Here is a 25,048-nt window from a genome sequence, read left to right as displayed (position 1 = left end):
GCTGCGCCGCCAGGACCTTTTTCAAATTCGCATAATACGAAGCAGTGTTCTGTTGAAAGATAGCAAGTCGCTCCTCTATGCTCGCATTCTCCGGAATGGGAATGGGCACATAGCCTTCTATCGTCGCCATGACTTCAGGAATTTCTTTTGGTAAAGATTTTCCTTTGGCATCCCAATGATGGTGAAAAAAAAAAAAATTCTAACCTTGTCCCACTGGGCGTGCCAAAATGTTTTTTTGAATTTTGTAGCCCGGTGGTTGAATGTCTTCAAGAAAAGAAAAAAAATTCTAACCTTGTCCCACTGGGCGTGCCAAAATGTTTGTTTTGAAGCCCGGTGGTTGAATGTGCTTCAAGAGAGACTAGTCCCACTGGGCGTGCCAAAATGTTTGGCTCCAATTTTGCTGCAGCTGGTCAACAGTCTCTTTTCTGCGCGGGCGTGCCAGCACCGTTCGGGTGCGGTCGTCGGGGGTGTCCCTTGACCTGACTTCTTTCAAGCAATTGTGGACGAGGAGAGCACCAACCTCGTCGTGGGGATTCTTTCTGCCTCGTGGCGAGGACTTTTGCTGAGCTTTCTTCTTGTTAACACAATCGATACTCAATATTGTAGATCGAGCAGAGCGACATCACCGGGAAGTATTGAGATCTTGCTAAAGCGTGACTTTAGCTTGGCTGGGTTGCTAGGGCGTTACCCTTGCTTGGCTGGTTCTGTAACCGTTGTGGTCGCGGCACTACCGTCGGCTCCCGAGGAGACTAGGACCGAAGCACGTTGACAGAGGGTTTGGTGGCACTGAAAGTCGGCTTCTGAGAAGACTAGGACTAGGAGTGTGATCACCGCTAAGAGAAAGAGAAGGAGAGGAGTAGGAGTTGCTCTTAGAGAGGTTTGCTCTAGAGAGAACTTAGATCATCTTAGAGATGTTGTTGTTGTGTTGTGAATGTGTGTTTTAGAATGAGAAGAGAAGGTGTTTATATAGGGAAGAAAAAGAAGAGTGAAATGATGAGTGGAAGAAAAATAATGAAAGTGGAATATGAAAGTGATTTGTAAAATATGGAAAAGATAGAGAAATGATGAAATGAAAGCAAGGCATGAAGGTGCAACAACATGGAAGTGATGATGATCTATTAAAGAGATTGTCTTGAAAAATATATCCAAGGAAAAGAAGAAAAGCATCTAGCTTTCTTCATGTGGGTAGGAAACATGAACATGTGAATATTGAGCTGGTTTTAGGTCAGTTTCTGCCCCTTTATTCCTTCAATTATTTCTCCAACAAGCATTCCGAATTTCACTATGACCTCTTCATAAAAAATGTTCCATTATGAGTGTAGATCACCCTGGAAACATTTCAGAATTTTTGGTATAGTGGTTGGGCCGAAAACGCTGCTGGACCTCTTACAGGTCCAGTTTTCCAGTTTTGCTTCTGCAAAAGATTGGACTGATTGTTTGAAGGCCTTCCACTCAAAAACATCTCTGGCACTCTTCATAAGAAATGATCCTTGGGCTGTCTAGAATGGATCGTGAAAGTTTCAGCACATTTCGATTTCATTTGGTTAGTCTGCCACCCCTCCTTCCTTGTCTAGCTCGGTTTTTTCCTAGCCGAAGTAGGAAAATATGCTAAAGTTGACTTGTCATACTTCCATAGTAGGCTTTATTTAGCCTCTAAATATATATTTCGAGCTTGTCGACAATATATAGCTTGAGCCACTAACATTGGCTCAATTTCTCCAAGACACGCCTTGTCAGGCCAAAATGTTCATTTTGGGTCCAAACATTGCCCCCCAGACCTCGAAGTCAAAGGTCCTCGTCTTGACTAAAGAGGTCTTGAATCAGCACTCCTCTTATAATGTCGTTGCTCCAAAGCCACTTGTATTGGCTTGACTGTTTCCATATAGGCCTCTAAATAGGCCATAAAGCTTGAATGCCACTATTGAATTGCCTTTGTCATGAACTGACGCTTCCTTTGCCAACTTTATTGCCCCCCATGGATCTGGCAAAACTTGGGCAGGTTGTAGGCAATCAAAACTTTAGCATGCCCCCCATGCGAAGGAGACTGCTTTTGATCGCGAATGAGGATCCTTCTCTTCCTTGGTGGTAGCTTCGCCATGTGTATAGCAACAAGTATCTGCCTTGTTTGCTGGCTCTCTGTTGATTTTTTCAAATGTAGGTGTTGGAGCCGCTTTCCTGGCTAGATCAAGGCCTATAGTACTTGGCGAAATAAGATGCAAAATAGCAAACTGTTTGCTTTCATTTAATCCTTCGCGAGTCTTATGCCAAAGAGGATGATTGGATCATGGCTATCGTCATCATGACGTGTGACCAATTGAAACCACCATATTTTGCTGCAACTTTAGCATCTAAAACTGCATCGGTTTTAATCATGTTTTAAAAAACATCAGGCCACTATGCTGGCCCTGTAGGAAAAGGTGGAATATCTTCACTGTCGCCTTAGATGCGATTCTCAAGATGGAATAATGACTCATTAATTATCAACTAGGGCCACTTACTGGCCCAGCTAATAAATTAATCTCCAAACATATTTGAGCTATAAATCAAAGCGTATTGGAGAAGTATCTTCACTGTCGCCTTAGATGCGATTCTCAAGATGGAATAATGACTCATTAATTATCAACTAGGGCCACTCACTGGCCCAGCTAATAAATTAATCTCCAAACATATTTGAGCTATAAATCAAAGCGTATTGGAGAAGTATTCCTTGCGACCTAGAAATGGCATCCAAGAAACCATTCGTTATCGATCAGGCAGATGAAATCACTGAGAAAGCCGCATTCGCCTGGCGAACTAACATGAGTGTTCGATGTAGAAATCAGAACGGAGAGGAGAGAAGTCGACTGATGGGCTTTGGTGGCGGTGATAGTCAAGCGAGTCTGGGTCCCACACCTCGCGATCGTTTTCCAGATGATGCTATGGCCTATTATGGGCTTCCCATCCGCCGTCCCATAGCGGCTCTTCGGCAGGTGCCTGGTGATTTTAGCAGTTGGGGACCAAGGAGGAAAGTGGGCTACTGGCCTACCGTCACTCCCGAGGAAAATATTTGGTATCAGGAGAACCGAGCGAGAGATTTGGCCCGATGGGATGCGGTGGGTATCACCCAAACCATCGATCTATGCTTCTGTCTTCCCAATAATACTAGCCCTGCAAATCTCGTGAATAGAACAGTTACCTCCTCGAAAACCGCTCCTCACATGCTGCTAGTCCCTTTTTTCCCGAGATTTGGAATCACTAATCTCGATTTATTGACATCGGTTTTGAAATAGAACTTCATTCAAGGGTGGGGATTTGCCTGAATTCCCTATAAATAGTTGTATTTCGGGAAGGGAATACTCACAACAATTTTTCTGAAATATTCAAGAAATGACCTTTCAGTCCTTGCTTCTTTTTCTCCTTCTTCACAAATCTTCCCCTCATGAAATGACCTTTAGCCTCTAAATTTTAGGCTTTATGGCGTAATCTTAAGCCTGGGTTAGGCCTCATGGCGTAATCTTAGGCAAACCCTTGTTTCGTCCTTCTGGGAGTCTGTAACAACAATGCCAGGCTTCAGATTGGTTTAGAAACACGAGGGGGCTCCGAGTGTGGGATCTCCGGTCATGTAAGATCATTTTTTGAGAAAATCCCATATGCGGAGCGAAACGGGGAGAGGAGGGAAGCCAAATTGAGGTTCATCTTTCCTCCTCTGTTTCCTTTCTTCTGGACCTGGCCCGTGTTGTGCCCTCCAGATGGAAGGAGATTTGGTTCTCACCTCCTTCTCCCCCTTTCTCTTCTTGATAGAATCTTGGAGGGATGAGAAGGGATGGACTCTTTGAAGGAATGGGTTCAAGCTACAGAATGGCTGTTCCTGTACTTCACGTCCAGCTAATGGTGGTTACCAAGGCTAGAGGGGGTGCAGAGACTCAAGCTGATATTTGGTTCCTTCACTCTCTGCCCCTCCTTGAGATAATGGCGCGGCTCAACCCGGCGTTGGATTCCATAGCTGCTTCCACTTGAGAAAAGATTTAGAAGATAATCCGAAGATTCATGTTTTGTATTCTAGCCACTTTTGGCTTTGTAATGAATGTACTGCTTTTGGCCGCAAAGCCACTTTATGAATACAATAATATTTTCTTATCCTGATATTCAAATATCCGTGAGAAGCTGTGTCAACGTGTCTCGCAAGGCCCCAAATATAGGCCCCCATAGTTGTATATTGAAAATAATACGAACTTTTAAATATGCTCCGCATCAAAAAGAGCCTCGCAGCGAGGGTTTTGAGAAAATATGTATCTTTTGGATCCACTTGCTGGCTCCCAACTCAAAACTCTTAGCGCCAATAACTCTTTCTTTTCCGAGATTTAAGGCACTAATCACTCGTTGAAAAACAACAGTCGTGAAAAATAATCTCGTGAAAAGAACAGTTACCTCCTTGAAAACCGTTCGGTTTCCCCACATGCTATTATTCCATTCTTTTCCGAGATTTAAGGCACTAATCACTCTTTACTGACATCGGTTTGACTCTTCTTTTCAACCGTCCATCCAAGGGTGGATATTTGCATGCCTATATCTTCCTCCACAATCTCCAATCCCAAAACCATTTCATCAACTCCAATATTACTTGTCACCACCATTCTTCAATTCTCGCATTCTCTCAATCCTTCACCAATGGAACCACAAACCCAGCAACCAACCGAGGATGGAGGAAGTAACAAAGCAGCCGAGAGTAGTGCTAACATGCTTTGTAGGCGGAACAGGTGGAATCCCACTACAGATCAGATAAGAATCCTTAAGGAGCTTTTCTACAATAAGGGAGTTAGGTCCCCAACTTTAGAGCAGATTCAGAGGATCTGTCTCCAGCTGAAATGGTACGGCCAGATCGAGTTCAAGAACGTTTATTTTTGGTTCGTGAACCAAAGGGCTCGGGAGAAGCGGAAGAAGAGGTCCACTTCGGATGTTCATGTGCCCATGCAAAGATCAGGGCTTGTTGGTGATGACAATGGTACCAATTGGAAACCTGAGGATCAGTATATTAACTTCGAATCTTCTGCATCTGCTTCTGCTTCTTCAGCTGGTGTGATTGCTTTTAATGGGCAGAAGGGGAACTATGGTGGTTATGGATCTATGAACATGGAGATTGAAACCCTTCCTCTGTTCCCAATGCATGGTGAGGACATCTTTGGTAACATGAAGACTACTTCCGATGGAGGTGGCGGTCACGGTGGTGGCTCTCACATTTCCCTTGAGCTCAGCCTTTCCTGCGAGGGCAAAGCTGAAAAAAAAATTTCCGGAGCCGCTGACTCGGCTTAGTATTGTATAGTGTTGCCCCCTAGTGTTGATAGGCAAAGCGAAGAAACGATTATGGGCCTCAAAAACAGGCCTTCATGAATGGGCTTCGCGAGTGTAGGAACACTAGAATTTCCCACGAAGGCTTATGCGAAGAGACTGGCTAATAAATTAATCCCTCAGTGTTTTGACTCCTCAGTAATTATGGATTGCACTAATTTTTTTTTTTTTTTTTTTTTTTAACTTTTTTTATTTATTTATTTTGTTTTTTTATAAGTAGTTGAATTCAATAAGACAATGTGAATCAAGGTTTAGACATGCGGCCCAAGTATAGTCGCCTAGACACAAATTTTCTTTCAAATCCTTTGGGCAACCTTACTGAAATGGCCAGGTGGGGGAGGGCGAACAAGAGAGGCAGAATCCATTTTGGCATGAGCTACTCCCACATAGTGGTTTAGGCCCATTTGCACGCACTTCTGGATTCAAGAACCTGTCATGAACGTTGTCCCCTTTCTAGACACCATTTCACATAGGCTATACTTACTAAGATGAGAAAGGTCATCAGTGTGAAGACAGTTCAACAAGTGTTAATAAAAGCCGCCCTTAACCTTAAGGGACCTGAACTAGGCACCAATAAGGAGTTTAGGCCAATATTAACAAAAGAGACTTCACCTATTCCGTTATGATTCACAAACCCTTACCAAATTCAACTTTTTTTTTTTTTTTTTTTTTTTTTAATGAAAAGAAAAATAGAAACGAAAAATTAACAAAAAATTAAAAGCAAAGAAAGAAAGAAGCTAGCAACACTATGTTTGGCTAACCTCTAGAAGACCACGGGGGAGGCCATCTATGCTTCATTCCAAGCTCCGATGTATCAAAATTTGTAGGGTAAAAATCCCTCCTGTGAGAGCTCATAGGAAAAGAACAAAGACACTTCTCGTTGAAGAATTTGGAGGAATTTGGCTCGTGAGAGGGGTAATCTTGCCCCCCAAGTATCTTTGTTGGTTGACGAAGCATGATCTTCAATTGCACTTTTGGAGATGAAGATGTTTCAAGATCGGCTTTGTCGCCAACTACCATGTCATAGAACATGGTGTCTTCAGGATTAGCCATAGATTGGCCATTATAGACAACCACTTGCTGGTCTGAATTCTCCATATCAAGAGCTTCACTTGCTGGATAATTGTAAACAAGAGTTAACTTGTATTGATGATACTCAAATTTACAGTTGCGAAGGACAACTTGGCCACTAGAATAATTGTTCTGGCCATTCATGCAACGTGGGTTGTAGATGTGCCCTCCACATATATCAAAGCCACCGCTTGGCCTTGAAGAATATATGAAGAACTTCAAGTTGAATTGATTAATAAAGCCACAAATTGGCTTCTGTAGACCACAACTTAATTGATAATTAAGTTGGCTCTGATTTTGATCACCTTCACCAAGACGTCCAGTAGCAGAGTCACAATTAAAATGATCATGAACTTGCTTCTTTTGATCAAAGGGATGATCATGGGCCATATCTTGCCCCCCATGCATCTGATCAGTAGCCACGTATTTGGCTTGATCAGTGGAGAAATCAGCTATTTGTTCAGAGACAATTTCATTGTCAGAAAAACATTCTTGTGGACCGTCTTCTCCATGCACAGCCTCTGTGTAAGGCTGTGACTCACCAGTGAGACCCTTAGGTCGATTGCCACCTATAGGCAAGTTAGTCTCAGAAATGACCTCTTCGCGAGCAGCTTCTTGATGTTCCAATTTGCCTTGCTGCGAATTAGCCAAGCTGAAACCTTCCTCGCGTAAGGTCGCGAACTCCGATGAGGTCTGTTTGTGCTCGGTCGCGACGACATTCATCGACTGCTGGTGGTTTTCTTGGGCTGGTTGGGTCACGTCGGCCAGCTGCTCCCAAGTCTGCCACGAATCTTGTTGGGCTGATTGGAAAAGTTCATCCCTCCTCTTCTGCTGCGCCGCCAGGACCTTTTTCAAATTCGCATAATACGAAGCAGTGTTCTGTTGAAAGATAGCAAGTCGCTCCTCTATGCTCGCATTCTCCGGAATGGGAATGGGCACATAGCCTTCTATCGTCGCCATGACTTCAGGAATTTCTTTTGGTAAAGATTTTCCTTTGGCATCCCAATGATGGTGAAAAAAAAAAAAATTCTAACCTTGTCCCACTGGGCGTGCCAAAATGTTTTTTTGAATTTTGTAGCCCGGTGGTTGAATGTCTTCAAGAAAAGAAAAAAAATTCTAACCTTGTCCCACTGGGCGTGCCAAAATGTTTGTTTTGAAGCCCGGTGGTTGAATGTGCTTCAAGAGAGACTAGTCCCACTGGGCGTGCCAAAATGTTTGGCTCCAATTTTGCTGCAGCTGGTCAACAGTCTCTTTTCTGCGCGGGCGTGCCAGCACCGTTCGGGTGCGGTCGTCGGGGGTGTCCCTTGACCTGACTTCTTTCAAGCAATTGTGGACGAGGAGAGCACCAACCTCGTCGTGGGGATTCTTTCTGCCTCGTGGCGAGGACTTTTGCTGAGCTTTCTTCTTGTTAACACAATCGATACTCAATATTGTAGATCGAGCAGAGCGACATCACCGGGAAGTATTGAGATCTTGCTAAAGCGTGACTTTAGCTTGGCTGGGTTGCTAGGGCGTTACCCTTGCTTGGCTGGTTCTGTAACCGTTGTGGTCGCGGCACTACCGTCGGCTCCCGAGGAGACTAGGACCGAAGCACGTTGACAGAGGGTTTGGTGGCACTGAAAGTCGGCTTCTGAGAAGACTAGGACTAGGAGTGTGATCACCGCTAAGAGAAAGAGAAGGAGAGGAGTAGGAGTTGCTCTTAGAGAGGTTTGCTCTAGAGAGAACTTAGATCATCTTAGAGATGTTGTTGTTGTGTTGTGAATGTGTGTTTTAGAATGAGAAGAGAAGGTGTTTATATAGGGAAGAAAAAGAAGAGTGAAATGATGAGTGGAAGAAAAATAATGAAAGTGGAATATGAAAGTGATTTGTAAAATATGGAAAAGATAGAGAAATGATGAAATGAAAGCAAGGCATGAAGGTGCAACAACATGGAAGTGATGATGATCTATTAAAGAGATTGTCTTGAAAAATATATCCAAGGAAAAGAAGAAAAGCATCTAGCTTTCTTCATGTGGGTAGGAAACATGAACATGTGAATATTGAGCTGGTTTTAGGTCAGTTTCTGCCCCTTTATTCCTTCAATTATTTCTCCAACAAGCATTCCGAATTTCACTATGACCTCTTCATAAAAAATGTTCCATTATGAGTGTAGATCACCCTGGAAAAATTTCAGAATTTTTGGTATAGTGGTTGGGCCGAAAACGCTGCTGGACCTCTTACAGGTCCAGTTTTCCAGTTTTGCTTCTGCAAAAGATTGGACTGATTGTTTGAAGGCCTTCCACTCAAAAACATCTCTGGCACTCTTCATAAGAAATGATCCTTGGGCTGTCTAGAATGGATCTGGAAAGTTTCAGCACATTTCGATTTCATTTGGTTAGTCTGCCACCCCTCCTTCCTTGTCTAGCTCGGTTTTTTCTAGCCGAAGTAGGAAAATATGCTAAAGTTGACTTGTCATACTTCCATAGTAGGCTTTATTTAGCCTCTAAATATATATTTCGAGCTTGTCGACAATATATAGCTTGAGCCACTAACATTGGCTCAATTTCTCCAAGACACGCCTTGTCAGGCCAAAATGTTCATTTTGGGTCCAAACAGTAGGTGTGCACAGGGGTAAGGTGGTTGTGGGTATGCACCACCAAAATTTGGTTGTGGGAATGCACCACCAAAATTGGGTTGCGGATAGTATCCACTCATAGAAGGTGGGGTCTGCTGGCCAAGATTTTCTTTCTCCGCTATCTTCTTTTGCTTTCTTGACCAATAACGCTTTTTATTTGGTGTCATTTGACTTGTATCAATCTCCATAATACGCTCTTCCCTCTCTTTAATTCACTCTTCCCTCTCTTGTAATAGGAGTTCCTCTTTTCGCATTTCGATTTGCAAGAGGATACATGCTCGTTGATTTTCCTCTTGGAGACTTCGAGGGAATTCCTCATCCAGTTTTTTCTTGCCTGCAGTTGCCTCTATTTGGTTGTTCGCTATACTCTCGAGTGTGCTTAACAAAGGACTTTGATCTTTCGCTGCCTTCTTTCCTTTTCGAATTGCTTCTTTCGCAGCCTTCCTTCCTTGAGGCCTCACATTAGGATCTGCAGTTTCACCTGCAATTACCTCATCTACATCCATGTCCAAGTTGATGGGGGAATTTTCAGCATTTGGTTGTCTGTGCGTATGTTGACTTGCTTCATTTGATGTTCCTTCGGATGTATGGCTAGAGTTGTCTTTAAATTGTGCAAAGCCCTCCACAACAGCGTAACTATCAAAACTCTGAAACAGGTGTCTTTCGGTCCTCCCTTTTTTCTTCATCCCGTTATGCCACAATTTATGTGCTTCATCTTGCTACGTAATGAAAAAAATTAATAAGTATCTCACCGTTTTACAATAAAAATCAATAAGTACAAATATAAACATCGTTGTAATTACATCATTATTTATCAAGTAATTATTGGGAAAATGATCATTTACCCAATTTTAGCTTAAAATTTGCCCACTTGCTCCACTAACAGTTTTTTAACCCTATTTACCCAAAACACTCTAAGTGATTATTTCCCCTTTACCCAATTAATTCTTTTTTTATTCTTTTTATTTATTTTTGGGACTTTTTTGCCCTCTCCTTCTTTCTCACTTAGAGAGAAAAGTCATCCTCCACCTGCTGTGCTCCGGTGACTAGTGGCTAGCCGCGGACTCCGGCGATAGGTGACCGGAATCCTGCTACCGGTGACCGGAATCCTGCAACCGATGACCAAAATCCGGCCACCGTACTGTTGACCAGATTCCGGAGTCTGAATTTATTGCCCCCCTAATAATACCTAGTAACCATATTATTACCCCCCAGTAATCATAGTACTGCCCCCCAGTAATCATATTACCTCCCAATAATAATATTATTGCCCTCTCAATGAATTGCATAATCTCCCAAAACCAAAATGAATACACTACCGGCACAATTGATCAATTAATATGCATATTATTGCCCCCCCCTCCAAGAATCATATTATTGCATTGTTGATCAGATAGTAGATAATACAAAGTCCAATGTCTCTACTGCCCCCCAATAGACCACAAAAAATGCACCATTTTGTAGGATTCACAGATAATTTCACTTTAATACACAGAAAACAACAGGTCACTTATCAAAACACCACACTATAGTGATCCCTGTCCCTCATTTCAAAGTCTACTGGGGGCCAACAATGTGTCTACTGCTCCCCAGTAGACCATCAAACAAACCCCACAGTTACATTGCAATGTCAGATTACTCACATTATTGAACAAATAGTAGATCATTGGCCTCCAATCCAATAGACATTCAAAAAAAAAAAATGCTATTCCTTGCCAAAAAAATGAACTGAACAGCAATACTTTGAGGCATCAACTATTTCAAAAAAAAAAAAAAAAGAGTTGATGTTCAATTCTTCCCAGCGGCCTACCCACCAGATCGTCCTTCGTCTCCGCCAGCCCATAAGGAACTGCAACACCGCCTCCCCTTCACCGGAGTCATCTGCAGCACCAACCACCTGCAGCACCGATCCCAATCGCCTGCATTCCGGCTTTCGATCCAACCTCCTCACCGGAGCCTCCCAGCCTTTGATCTAGTCTCCACCTGAGCCTAGTCCTTTTCCTGCTCGCACAACAGCATCCCATCGTCCTCCTACCCACGCGACCAGCACACCCGCGCCGGCCAACCCGCGCAGCCCACAGCCTAGATCCCAACACAGATCGCTACAGAATCCGGCAGGCCTGCCCCTCCGCCTGCGCACCACAGCACACCCACGTCTTGCGCAGCCCAACGCCTGCCCATCCCAGCGCCACCCCGCCTGCGCACGCTGCCACAGAGAGGGGGAGAGAGAGAGAGATCGGAGAACGGGGGATGAGAGAGAAGGAGCAGATCGGGGAATGAGGGATGAGAGAGACAAGGAGATGCATATGTAATTAAATAATTGAGTTAAGGGCAAAACTATACTTAAATATTAAATTGGGTAGATGAGGTTAAAAAACTCTTAGTGGAGTAAGTGGGCAATTTTGAGTCTAAAATTGGGTAAGTGGTCACAGCCCTATAATTATTTCAATTATAACAAAAAAAAAATTAGTACAATTAAATGGATATTATAATTACTACATTATTTATCAAGACATATTTTACTATAATTTTGATACCAATTAAATGATTTATCAACAAATATATACCTAATCAACCGCATTCAAACCGCTCATGTACCAATTTTTCGCTTGCCTTAATGCACAATGTCACTCAAAGAGTTCAACCTTCAAAAGTTTCCACCTTCCCTGCAAAGATTGAGCTGATCGGCTCTTGGGCCAATTTGCATCAAAGTGTCGCTTCGCGGGCCTCCATAAGTTGTTTTTTTTTTTGTTTTTGTTTTTTCTGATTTGTGCCCACAGCCGGACATTGGCTTACAATTGTTTGACCCATGTTGCCCAGCTGCCAGCTTGGCCCAGAAGCAACGTGGCTGACGTCAACGTTAGCCAAGCAGAGAGAGACGCGGATGAGAGGATGCGTTGTGGGCACGCACGAATCAGCAGGCGCCGCATTTGCTGACTGGGTGGAATTCGTTGAGTTTGTCGCCGATCAGCCCAATCTTTGCAGGGAAGGTGGAAACTTTTGAAGGTTGAACACTTTGAGTGGCATTGTGCATTAAGGCAAGCGAAAAATTGGTACAAGAGCAATTCGAATGTGGTTGATGAGGTATGTATTTGTTGATTAATCATTTAATTGGTTGATACATTATAGTAAAATATGTCTTGATAAATAGTATAGTAATTATAATATCCATTTAATTGTACTAATTGTTTTTCGTTATAATTGAAATAATTACTTGATAAATAATGATGTAATTACAACGATGTTTATATTTGTACTTACTGATTTTTATTGTAAAACGGTGAGATACTTATTAATTTTTTTCATTACGTAGCAAGATGAAGCACATAAATTGTGGCATAACGGGATGAAGAAAAAAAGGAGGACCAAAAGACACCTGTTTCAGAGTTTTGATAGTTACGCTGTTGTGGAGGGCTTTGCACAATTTAAAGACATCCCTAGCCATACATCCGGAGGAACATCAAATGAAGCAAGTCAACATACGCACAGACAACCAATTGCGGAAAATTCCCCATCAACTTGGACATGGATGTAGATGAGGTAATTGCAGGTGAAACTGCAGATCCTAATGTGAGGCCTCAAGGAAGGAAGGCTGCAAAAGAAGCAATTCAGAAAGGAAAGAAGACAGCGAAAGATCAAAGTCCTTTGTCAAGCACACTCGAGAGTATAGCGAACAACCAAATAGAGGCAACCGCGGGCAAGAAAAAACTCGATGAGGAATTCGCTTGAAGTCTCCAAGAGAAAAATCAACGATCATGTATCCTCTTGCAAATCGAAATGCGAAAAGAGCAACTCCTATTACAAGAGAGGGAAGAGCGAAATAAAGAGAGGGAAGAGTGTATTATGGAGATTGATACAAGTCAAATGACGCCAAATAAAAAGCGTTATTGGTCAAGAAAGCAAAAGAAGATAGTGGAGAAAGAAGATCTTGGCGAGCAGACGCCACCTTTTATGGGTGGATACTATCCGCAACTAAATTTTGGTGGTGCATACCCACAACCTCCTTACCCCGGTGCATACCCACAACCACCTTACCCAGGTGCATACCCACAACCACCATGCCCCGATGGATTCCCACAACCTCCCTTCACCGGTGGATTCCCACCACCTCCCTTCACCGGTGGATTCCCACAACTCCCTTACCCCGGTGGATACTATCCGCAACCACCTTACCCTGGGGAATATGCTACACAACCACAATTTTCACCTTTCTCTACGGGTGATTCCCTCAACCCTAACTCTAATGATGAACCTTCAAACACAAATTGGATTCCTAGAGAGGATGAGGATCATGATTTGAATAATTAGGTGATTATTCATGTTGTGTAATTGTATTGTACTTATTCCTAGTTTTTCATTTATGCCAGCATAAATTTTATGAAATAAAAGTTGTATTTGAAAATTCCTCTTATTAAAGCACACACCTCTTAGTAAATTGTATAATTATGACATTAATTATCCATAAGTATCCATTATTATCATCTATTTACATCAAATATTTTTTAATTTTAAAATATATAAAAAAACAGTAAAAATGAACAGTTAAAACAATCAATAAACAATGAAAATGAACAGTTAAAAATCGATGAACAGTGATACATGAACAGTCTTGACTGGTCAAGAAAAAAAAACGGGTTGAAACCCATATCTAGTGGCAGTGAACAGTTCCTTGACTGGTCGAATTCTTGACTTTTCAACCTTGACATTTCTTGACTATGGGTGAACTTTTAATCTATATTGTGAAACTTTTAGTCAACCTCCCTCCTGACGTCCAGTAGCATGGGCTGCATGGCCTAGGTTAGATTGATAATTAAGTGGGCTATGTCTTAATTGATAATCAAGTGCTTCATGGTCATGCTGACGTTTAGCAGCAATATGCCATCTTGATTGATAATTGAGTGGACCACTTTGATCACGTTTTTGACCAAGATGACGTCCACTAGCTAAATCATAATTAAATTGATTATACATCTGCTTCTGGTTATCAAGGGGGTGAACATGGGCAGTACCTTGCCCCCCATGCATCCGATCAATATCCATGTATTTCGCTTGATCAGTGGAGAAATCATATGTTTGTTCAGAGACAACTTTCTTGCTAGAAGAACAGTCTCGTTGATCCTCTCCTCCATATGCAACCTCCAGCTTTTGGGATGGGGAGAGGATCGAACTCGTCGTCCACCGTGGTGTCGCCAGGATGGGGCACATCGGTGGAAGCAAAAGTGTCAACAGCCTCAGCAGGCTTGACAATAGTGTCTTCTTCCTCAGAAAAACCACAACAAGCAGCATTCTCATGAGGCCTGTAGCTGGAGGTCTTGCTCTTTGGGAAGTTTAGGAATTTGCACTTCTTCTTGAGAAAAATGGGCATGACTTCAGGAATTTCTTTTGGTAAAGATTTTCCTCTAGCATCCCAATGATGGCAAACACAAAAAAACGTTAGTGCGGTCCCACTAGGCGTGCCAAAATGTTTGGCTCCAAAACCAGTCTGGCGTGCAAACAGTCTCTTTTGAGTGCGCAGGCGTGCCAATACATTGGGGTGCAGTCGTCGGGGCGTCCCTTGACCTGACTTCTGAATCAAACGTTGTGGATGAGGAGAGCACCAACTTCATCACCAGGTTCTTTTCTCTGCCTTTCGGAAAAAGACTTCTTACCCTACGGGTAAGGACTTGTGGTGTGATCTCCTGCATCACCGAGTCGATACTTAACGTTGTAGGTAAAGCAGAGCAATCATCGGGAAGTAGGAGAAAGCACGGGTTTTGCTAAAGCGTGACTTTGGCTTCACTGGGTTGCGAGGGCGTTACCCTTGCTTCGCTAGTTTTCAACTAGGTTGAAGGTAGGTTTGCTCTGGAGAGACTTTGATAATCGTTGAGATTGATTGGAGAGTTGTGTGTTTTCGTTATTCTGTTTTAGCCTCTATATATAGGCTGTTGCAGATTCTCCTTCCTAAAAGGAATGAAATACTATATTTTAGGCCACAGTTATTGGCCTTAAATAAAATCAAAATATTTAATAGTCTTGATAACTATCGTAGGCATCCTCTGTCATAACTAGAATATAGGCAAGGTTAATTGCCTCTGGGAGTCCTGGACGTAATCATCTTAGAGGTGAACTGTTCGCTATACACGTCTTGCAAATATATTCCTTGTTTAATTGACCAACCAAAAGGCCTTAATTGCATGAGTAATCTTGAATATGGGTAGAGGAGGACAACATGTTCGCCAAGTTTAATTGCATGGGAAACCTTCCTTGCATGGTTCTTGTCCATGATCCCTTCTTCAATTGAACCATGGACGAACATATATATATATATATATATATATATATATATATATATATATATATATATATATGTTCCTTTTTGACCGCATGCTTCCATATGTTCCAAGTCCAACCTACTCCTTCATTGCATGATAGTATAGACTATTCACATTGGCCATGTCCTTTAGCGAATGTATTAATTATATGGGAATATATACTATTCTCATGGCTGATGTTATTGTTCTCTCGCATAATCTTGGTCATCAAGCAAACAAATTACCATTAATTATTAAATATTTAATAATTAATAATATATCAAGGAATATTCAGATTTGCTTCAAGATTGTTTGGCCTTCAAAGTAGGCTTTATTTAGCCTCTAAACAATATAATCCGAACTTGTCGAAAATATATTGCTTAGGCCACAGATATTGGCCCGGATTTCTTCGAGTCCCCTTATCGGAAAAAAATGTTAATTTTAGGTTCAAACAGGTTTATTCACCTTAACTAAGCTGTCAAATCAACAATTTAGCATAGTGATGGACACCAAGATTGAAATTATTATAACTTTAACCCAGGAAAATGTGAACCCAACCAAATCCCAATCCTACAAACCACAGTCTCGTTCATGAAGCTACAAAGTGGCCTATTACATATACATGAATTCCACTTTTTATTCTGAAGGAACAATAACAATTATAGGAAAGAACGATAACTCTTTGTTTTGTGAATCATACACTTTTTTCTTTTTCTTTTGGTATGTGAATAAACTAATTTATAGATTATACCCCTAACCATGAGCTCTGACTTAATGTAGGGGATTCACCAAGAAACTCTGATCTCAACTGCATCAAAAGCCTCCCCAAATAATTTAGGCCTTCTCCATCCCTGCCTCCACCCCAGAAAAGATCATGAAGTGTCCTGGCCTCAATGGAACAAGCAGATGCATCTAGCAACAAGCTGTTTATTGTTCAGTTTATATGGTCATTTCTTCCAATTTAATGTTAAATGCAAAACTGATATATATGTTTCATTCTTTCACTCCATGTTATGGGTATCTGCTAATTCAACTAAGCTCATAAAGCAACACTAGTACTTAGTCCATTTCAAATATAAAAGATATCTCAATATACAACTACCAAACACATGAGAATAAACAAAGGATTCAATCTAAAATTATAGGCTTTTAGTTATTGCCATCCCCTGCTTGGTAGCAGTGGGGTAGAATGAAAAGAAAGAGGCTAAGACTTCTAACACGCCTTTCTAGTAGCATTAATTGACCCAATAGCATTATGGAAAGAAAGGAATTGCAATCACTTTCAATTCGTTTTTCTTCCTAGTGCTCAATCCTGTAGATTCAGTCATGTCAAGCTCTTGAGGGTTTGTCCCATTTGGGAGTTTCCAGTTGAAGTAGTAGAGCAACTGAGAAAGTGCAATCTCAACAGTAGCAATTCCAAATGAGATGCCTGGACACAGTCTCTTACCAGCTCCAAATGGAATGAATTCAAAGTCGGACCCTTTAAAATCAATGGAAGAACCTTGAAACCTCTCAGGCTCAAAGCAATCAGCATTGGTGCCCCAATGTTTCGGGTCTCTTCCTAATGCCCAAGCATTGACCAAGACCCTGGCTCCAGACGGTATATCATATCCACTGACTTTGCATGTTTTGTTTGCCTGTCTTAGGATTAAGCCAATAGGAGGGTGCAATCGTAGCGTTTCTTTTACTACCAACTTCAAGTAGTCTAGTTTCTTAATGTCTGCCTCTTGAATTTTCTTCTTTCCTGCAACAACTTGGCGTATCTCGACCTGTGCTTTCTCCATTACTCTTGGATTTTTCATAAGTTCCGCCATTGTCCACTCTATAGTAGTTGCTGAAGTCTCACTTCCAGCAGTGTAAATATCCTAGAAATTAGAAAAGGTTTGTTCAGCTAAGTTGAAGTAATAAATTGACCTTAGTTTCGTTAAGTGCTAACTACTTTCTTACCAAGATTATAGCTTTGACATGGTTGGCTGTGAGTTGGAATTGAAGTTCACCAGACTCTTGAAGTTGTAGAAGCACGTCGACCAGATCTTGATCTTTCTGTTGATGATCTTCACCGGCTGCCCTCTGGCTCTGTAGTACTTGTTTGTGATAATTGATAATATCAACAAGAATCATGTCCATCTTTCCATGCAATCTTTCAATGGCAGACTTGGTCCCTGTGACATGATTGAGGAATTGGAGCGAAGGGAACAGATCTGGCACACCAAAGGCTGTAGTAAGCCTAATCATTTCGCGGATCAATGATGTAAACTCTTGTTGGTGTTTGCATTTTTTTCCTAAGGCTGCACGAGCAGTAATGCTGTTTACAGTGGAGAAAATCATCTCGCTAAGGTTGATTGGCTGTGACAATTGAGTAATTGACTGAACAAGATTCCATGTCTCTTCTTCTCTCAATGATGAAAACGACTGCACACGCTTTGCACTTAGGAGCTCCAAGGCACAAATCTTGCGCATTTCTCTCCAGTAATCATTACAAGGACTAGCAACTATGCCTGAAGAATTATAAGAGATGATTTCCACAGCAAGAAAACCGGTTGGTCGGTCTGAGAAAATCTTTACCGCTTGCTTGGCTAAGTCAGGTGATGATATGATGATGGCTGATACTCGTCCAAGTTTGAGGTGCATCATAGGACCGTATTTCTTGGCCAAGTCTGTTAAGAAATGATGTGGTAAAGAACCAGCAGCCAAAGCTAACTGATGCAAGTTTCCGATAAGAGGTAGCTTCCATGGCCCTGGGGGCAACCGAAGAATACCATCATCATTTAGACTAGTATGGCTCCTCTTCTTCCAATGCCGATTCAGAAGAACTAGGATCACTAGGACAACTAGAGAGGTAAAGAGAGGAAGATCATCATGATAATTAAGGGAAGGAATTTGGATATCTGGGAACATTTTCTCTACTCGATCGATCTAGTAAGGAGCAAGGACAAACATTAGAGAAGGTATACAAAGAACCTCTACACACACACACACACACACACACACACACACATGCATAGAACTTCTTGCAATAATTTACTGTTAGCAGTAGCGGACCAAGAAGTCAAAGTTAGGTGAAGAGAAGAGCAAGGGAGACGGCAATATTAATCTTACTATAGCAATCTGCTGGTTTGATGAGTACATGTTAGGCAATCTCCAATAGGAGGGCCAAATTAGACCTTGTAGCCTCCTTGACTTATTTTTGGACTCCAGCAAAGGATTCCTATAATGCTATAAAGTCGGGCTAGGTCATTAGGGGAGGGGAGAGAGCTACATGTATATAGCTCTTAGGGTGACTATTTAGCTAATGATGGGACCCATAAAACGGCTGAAGGTAAATAGAGTTAGGCTGATTGCATTCTCCCCGAAGCAAATCAAATGCCACAAATACATTACCGTTGCAATCGAACAGCGGTGCTTAATTAATTTGGGCTGTTATGATTTAATGTGTTTGATTGTGCTTAATTTATAAACACAACGCTAATATATATATATATATACATATAGTATATACAACTCAAAAATTAATTTTGTTTTTGTTGGCCACCTTTATCAAATGAATTTTATGTTTTCTGGCGTAGCCTGGAAATAATAACTTACATTACGTTCCTCTGACTGCTGAATATGAATATTTCCGGCCTATAGCTAACTAGTTTCCTTTTTTATTAATTAAGACTTTAAGATTAGGATAGAGGAAGAATCACTATCAACTAGTAGGGCTGGATTCGGTTGAATACCGAGCATGATTCTCAACAACCGGCTACCGACCGATCGAGGTCGGTTTCTCAAATTTGCAACCGAAACCGAACCGCCGGATGCGGTTGCCGAAGAATCGGTATACCGGAATTTCGGTTGGAGATCGGTGTGCCTTAGGATAGCCGGATCTGGAATCGGAAGATGAAGACGCAAGCTTGATTGGTGTTCTATGGAGGAACAACTCAAGATTTTTTACTTCTTGGATTTTGAGAATTGGGGATTTTGGGGTTTTAAATCCAAAACAAGTAGTAGAAGTAGAGGGAGAAGAGGAAGGCGAAAAAAGAAATGAAGTTTACCAAGTCCCAGAAGAAAGAAGACGAAGAGAAAAGAGGAAGAAAGGGAAGAGAGAAGAAGAAGAAAGAGAAGAAGAAGAAGAAGAAGAAGAAGAAAGAAAATTCGCAATATGCATTTGATGAAAGATGATTTCCAGAGTTCCTGACTCGTTTTCCAGAGAAGGAGAAAAAAATAAGAAACAATGAATGGTTACGTTTTGTTTTAATTTGATAGTAGGAACTGAGAGCAATAAATACAAAATTTGTGCTGATAATACTAACATCAAGAGCTGCTCCAGTGGTTGGGATCAGAGGTTTTGTGTTAGAGGTTCAAGGTTCGAACCTTGCCTCTTACCATTTTGTTTTAGTTTGATAGTAGGAACTAAGAGACAATAAATATAAAATTTGTGCATATAATAGTAAGAGGACAAGCTGTTCCAGTGGTTGGGAGCAAACGTGGAGTGTTAGAGGTTCAAGGTTCGAGCCTTGCCTCTTACCAAAGTTTAACCATTTTGGTATATATATTCGGTATGTATATGCATATATGGTCGGTACGGTATACTAACGGTACACGTATATTCATACAGCAGCCGAGCCGAAGAGACAGCTCCAGTACGGCTTAGCCGAGCCGAATTTCAGTAGGCCGACATTTCGGCCCATAATGGTTCGGGCCGGTTAGAAACTCGGCTGGTTCGGTTGCTTCAGCCCAAATTGCCAGCCCTTATCAAGTATCAATTTCAGGTATTTGTAAACGGACTAAATAAATACCTGAATGTAACCACCGGTGGAGATGTGTCCCGGTTTAATCCAGACCTGAAGATAGAGTTTTTCTTAATGGTCTGGTCTTGACTGAACTGGAGTTATATATATCAGCCTTCTCTTACTATTCTTTAACAGTTATAGTCATCGATCATTTCTTTTAGAGAAAATTTTTGCCACCGTCTCCAAAATATGCTGCCAAGGTCAAGTTCATACCCAAACTCTCAAAAATATCAATGTGATACCCAAAGACATATTTTGACATCAACGTGATACCTCCGTCCAAAATTTTTGACGGCGCCGTTTGTTTGATATTGATTTTGAAATTGTGTTGACACTCCTATGCCTTATATTTAACTTGCTTTCTACAAGGTGTGTTGATAAGTGTTTTAGGAAAGACATATTGCTGACGGAATGTGATGATTTTCAAGTACTTGTTGAGGAGGAATGTGCCTAAAATAGGATGTTTTGTACAGGAATGCCAAAGAGGGAGATTGTAGGTATAAGGTTTATACTTGATGTGTTGGCATTCCTATACAAAGCACTAAAGAAGCCTACAAAGTTCATCAAAACTGATCTTGGAGAATTTCAGGTAATTGCATATCAAGCATAAGCATGGGATTGCAACATGTGTTGCAATCCCCGAGTCTGGTTGAGTCAGTCCTAGTCAACCCTAAGTTTTTGGGAGTCCAATTTTGTAAAGTATATTTTGGTTTTTAGATTTTATTTTACAAAGATATTTTCCAACTGATAAAATCGTGTTTTTGAAGTCCTAGGTGATTTACGATTTATTTATTTTAATCGGATATCTTTTTTAAAAATTTTTCCTAGTAGGAATCCAATCAGGGGTAAGTGTTAATTGTTGAGGATTTATTTTCTCCTCAATATATTCAAAAAAGCAGCGTTGATTGTGTAGGGATTTTGATGCAAAAATTATTGTGTGTCTTGCTTGCTTAGAAAGAGTTCCATAGGAGTCCATGAAACACTTGTTCCGTGTCTAATTGTTTCATTGTTCATTCATTGATTCTCTCAAGATTAGTAGAGAAGATTCGTGTTGCAAGAGGAGCAATATTTGCAGATCGTTCAAGTGAAGAAGAATGTCAAGATTCAAGACAAGCACCTCTTTAGTGAATCTAGAGATTGTAGCCGCGTAGAGAGGTATATGTGTTTGTAAAGAACCATATCCTTCACTATTATTAGATTGATCAAGAGCCCCGCAGTGTTTTTAATCTCATAAGTTGAGGTTTTCACTGCGTAACCGAAATAGTGTTTTCTGCGTGAATTTTGATTTCTGCTCAATAAGTCAATCCCCGTCACCCAAATTCACGTTCTTACTAGTATTTTCAAAAGTTCACATGTTGCTAAATTTTCATAGAGGCCAAATAGTTCCTTTTTGTTGGATTATCTTGGCATGCAATATTAAGCAAGTTCATAGCTGGGAAATCATTTCATTTGAATCTTTGACCAGGGAATGCAATTTTTATTTCTTGGTGCAGCCATGCAAATAGTATATATAGTACCCACTATTTCTTGTTTTATTTATTTATTTATTATTTATTTTTGTGATTTATCTTAGTAGTTTGAAATTCCAAATGATGTTATTAATCTAGTGTTTGTTGTACAGGTTAAATTTCATATCATCTCTCTTCATAAGCTTCGAGATTGCAGCAGTCAAAATACTCTCCAATGCATCACCTCAACATGGAGCAGCTTGCAAAGACCTTGACATCTCTATTTAATCTGTATGGCGCAAATCGTCATTCCAATTCCACTTATGAAAATGAGGCTGAGTTTTGGTCTTTATATGTGCTACTTCATCTTGGTTCTCATAGCCAACCCCTGGTTGATCTCTATTCATCTATGTTTATTTATTTTCTTTCAGTTCTTATAGTTCTTTGTATGTAGTCCTCTAAATATAAATTATAGCTTGTTCTGCCCCAGTGGGTCTCGTGCCTCACTGAATTATATATATATTTTTTACTTTCCGTATATGAAAAGAAGTATAAGTTGTCTAGAGCTCGCAAGTTTCATTGCCAGCCAACTAGGCGTAGTGGAAAGGCTATGTTTGTATTTTTCAACTAGTTTTGATTGGTCCTAGGTTCGAATCACATGGGTATTTTTTTCTTTTTAAGAGCTTTGACACAATGATTCCTTATTGTTTTAAAAGCGAAAAATAAATTATGTCTTCATAATTTGTCTAATATCTAAATCTATATCTATAATTTTACTAATAAAATATGTAATTTTAAGAAAAATATTAATCTTACCACAATTTTTTTATATTAAAGTTTTGCCATATATTTTAAATTTTTTTTTTTTTTTTAAATTCTGAGTGCCCCACTTGATACGAAATTCTGGCTCCGCCACTGGTTCTGGTCCTAGGGTGGTTTAGTCATGTGCCCTCTTCGATAGTCAAGTAAGAGGAAATGCATTTTTCCTGTAAGATTTTACGGTAATTTTCACTCCCTTTCAATTGATTTGATTAAGTTTTTTTTTTGTTTCCTTTCGTTTTTTTGTTGTTGAACGAAAACTGCTTTTAATTCTTGGCATGAAACTGTTTATGTAACAGATATTTTCGGATGGGTAGCTATAAACGTTTCTTAAGTAATGTATCAGCTGAGGCATCTTATCTCCAATACTGCATTATTAAGCCTTATGTAGATGAGGTAGATGACTTTCTATCATGTTATCATTACTTTTTGGGAAAATTTTATGAACAGTACACGACATATAGGTGACTCCGAAGTTCGGTACATTAAGTTTCAAAACAATCATTTCGGTACATGAACTTGTAATCTCGACCGAAAATATATACATGCCGTTACGTAAAAGTGTAAAACGTTAGTCAATGTGATTTTGGTCAAACATCGAGGGGCAAATTAGTCACTCCCTAATTTAATACTAATAGATTATTGATTATTGATATAATATTAATGAAGAGAGAAATTAAAAAAAATGAGAGAGTATTGTTTTCTCTCTCTTTCGTATATGTACAAACCCAGCAAACTCATGTTCTCTCTCTCTCTCTCTCTCTCTCATTTGGCGGCGAATTATGTCGGCAGTTCACGACGGCGGACTGGAGGAGACGTTGTGTGAGGGATAGAATCCTCGCATGATCTGAACTCGCCTGGTCGATTGCCTCTGCCTAGCTCACTGAGCTGTGAGCATAGCCTCTCCTTCGCCTCCTCTGCCACTCTAAGCCTCTCAAATGTCTTCTGCAACTCGGCCACTTTGGGTGTTGTTTGAATCAAATCAGGGTCTTGGTAATATCCTCCTTCCTTGAAATTTCGACCAATTGGGTCGAATTCGATTGGCCCCAGATGTCGATTTCGTCCTCTATGGGGTTTCACTTGGTCACACAGATCTAGGGTTCGGGATTGAGCTTGACCTTCCAATCTGGGTGTCCCCGATCAAATTCAGACAAGGACCTGGAGCCAAATTGAAATGGGTTCCACAAAGTCTTGGTCTTTGGTGGGTTTTGTTTGAGGGGGAAGAGAGGAGGAGACGGGAAAGAAAGAGGAGAAGGGAAAAAAAAAACAAGAAGAATAGAAAGAAAAAAACAGAAGGAGAAGACAACGTGCAGAGGAGAAGGGGGGAAGAAGAAGGACGGGTCGTGGTTTTGTTATATGCAAAAAGCTCAGCACAAACTCTCTCTTGTGCCAAACAACACATCCCGAGCATGGTGTTTATCCTAGGTAATGGTTTATGTACTGCTATAGTGTTTATGGATTAGATGATTAGTGCTCGGTTCATGTAATGTTTGTCGTGAGTGTATTAGACATTAGACACCCAGAACTACAGTTTGGCCTTTGTCAATCAATCTTTTAGTTCCAATTCCAGTTCTTAGATAAGTGCTGGTGTGGATATCTGTATTTGAAGTTATTGAAAGTGTAATAAAGGATTTGTTTGTAATTGCTATTGTTGTGGCCAGTTTCTACTACGAGATTACTGGGAATAATGTTGAATGATGACAGCGTAGTTCTGCTCATGCAGACTTAACTATCTTTGGTTTTTGATGTTGGTAAAATTCTGACTTTCTCATCCTCACTGCAATATCTACATGCCATCCTTCAGTAGCTTCATTTTCAATTCTGTTTATTTGCAAAATCGTATTGTTGAACCATTTGCCAAGTTGAACCTGTGACAGTTGTGGTGTGCAATAACTTGATTTTTGAAATGGTGGGACAAGAAAGTCTACTGGGCAGGGGGTTGAGCAAGTTCAATCTCTTATTTCCTATTGAGAAATTAACCAAGGCTTGGATATCCTTCATTCAAATCAAGCCATTCTCATCTTCCCGAAGTCGTCGATAACTTTTGTCGGAGGCTATACCTAGCCGCACCCTCCTCTGTTGCGCTCACCTATCTAGGAGGAGATGGAGGGAAGAAAGAGAGTGAAGGGGAAAAGGAAGAAGAATTCCAGAAGAAGGAAAAAGAAAAAGGGGGAAAGAAGAATCAGAGAGAGAGAGAAATACTAAACTACGCTTGGACAAAATGAATAATGACATAAAGTTAACGGTGTTATTGACGTCATGTACTAAAAGTGTGTAGAGATTACAAGTTCATGTACCTAAATGATTATTTTAAAACTTAATGTACCGAACTTCGGAGTCACCTATATGTCGTGTACTGTTCTTAAAATTTTCCCTTACTTTTTTGGGTTTGGAATTTTGAACTCTATGGACCAACTTCCATGACCCAATAGAAAAAGTAGATCTCTTCTTTTACTCTTTTTCAGCATTGCTGGATGCTCTGTGGTGGTATGGTTCTTCCTTTTTCATTCAAAACAACATTAAAGTAATTATCCCCGTGGGACCATGAGCGTACAAGCATCAAAACTAGGGCTGGGCTCGGGTCGGGTCGGGCCCGAAAATTGGTGAGACCGAGACCGAACCCGAAACTGTCGGTTCGGGCCGGTTCGGGCTTTTTGTAAACTGAAAACCGACAGAAACCGAACCCATTCGGGCCGGTTCGGTTTT

At 40.9% G+C, this 25,048-nt stretch overlaps 1 protein-coding gene across 1 annotated transcript; it reads right to left on the bottom strand.

Moving 5' to 3' along the window:
- Positions 1-16,334: 16,334 nt before the first annotated feature.
- On the bottom strand, positions 16,335-18,361 carry LOC133716818 (desmethyl-deoxy-podophyllotoxin synthase-like). The gene is made up of 2 exons (XM_062143473.1): positions 17,248-18,361; positions 16,335-17,165 (listed from the first exon to the last, which is right to left on the bottom strand). The coding sequence occupies exons 1-2, from the start codon at positions 18,196-18,198 to the stop codon at positions 16,554-16,556; spliced, it is 1,563 nt and encodes a 520-aa protein (XP_061999457.1). The 5' UTR covers positions 18,199-18,361; the 3' UTR covers positions 16,335-16,553.
- Between the last annotated feature and the right edge of the window lie 6,687 nt (positions 18,362-25,048).

The sequence above is a fragment of the Rosa rugosa genome, chromosome 6 (assembly GCF_958449725.1).
Source record: "Rosa rugosa chromosome 6, drRosRugo1.1, whole genome shotgun sequence".
In the NCBI taxonomy this organism is placed as follows: Eukaryota; Viridiplantae; Streptophyta; class Magnoliopsida; order Rosales; family Rosaceae; genus Rosa; species Rosa rugosa.
This window is presented reverse-complemented; position numbering and strand designations above follow the sequence as displayed.

Bases quoted from the DNA above. Each gene is read 5' to 3' on its own strand.
- LOC133716818 (XM_062143473.1), bottom strand. From the start codon at position 18,198: ATGTTCCCAGATATCCAAATTCCTTCCCTTAATTATCATGATGATCTT. The intron at 17,166-17,247 runs GTAAGAAAGTAG...TCTAATTTCTAG, and splicing joins ATGTCAAAGCTATAATCTTG to GATATTTACACTGCTGGAAG.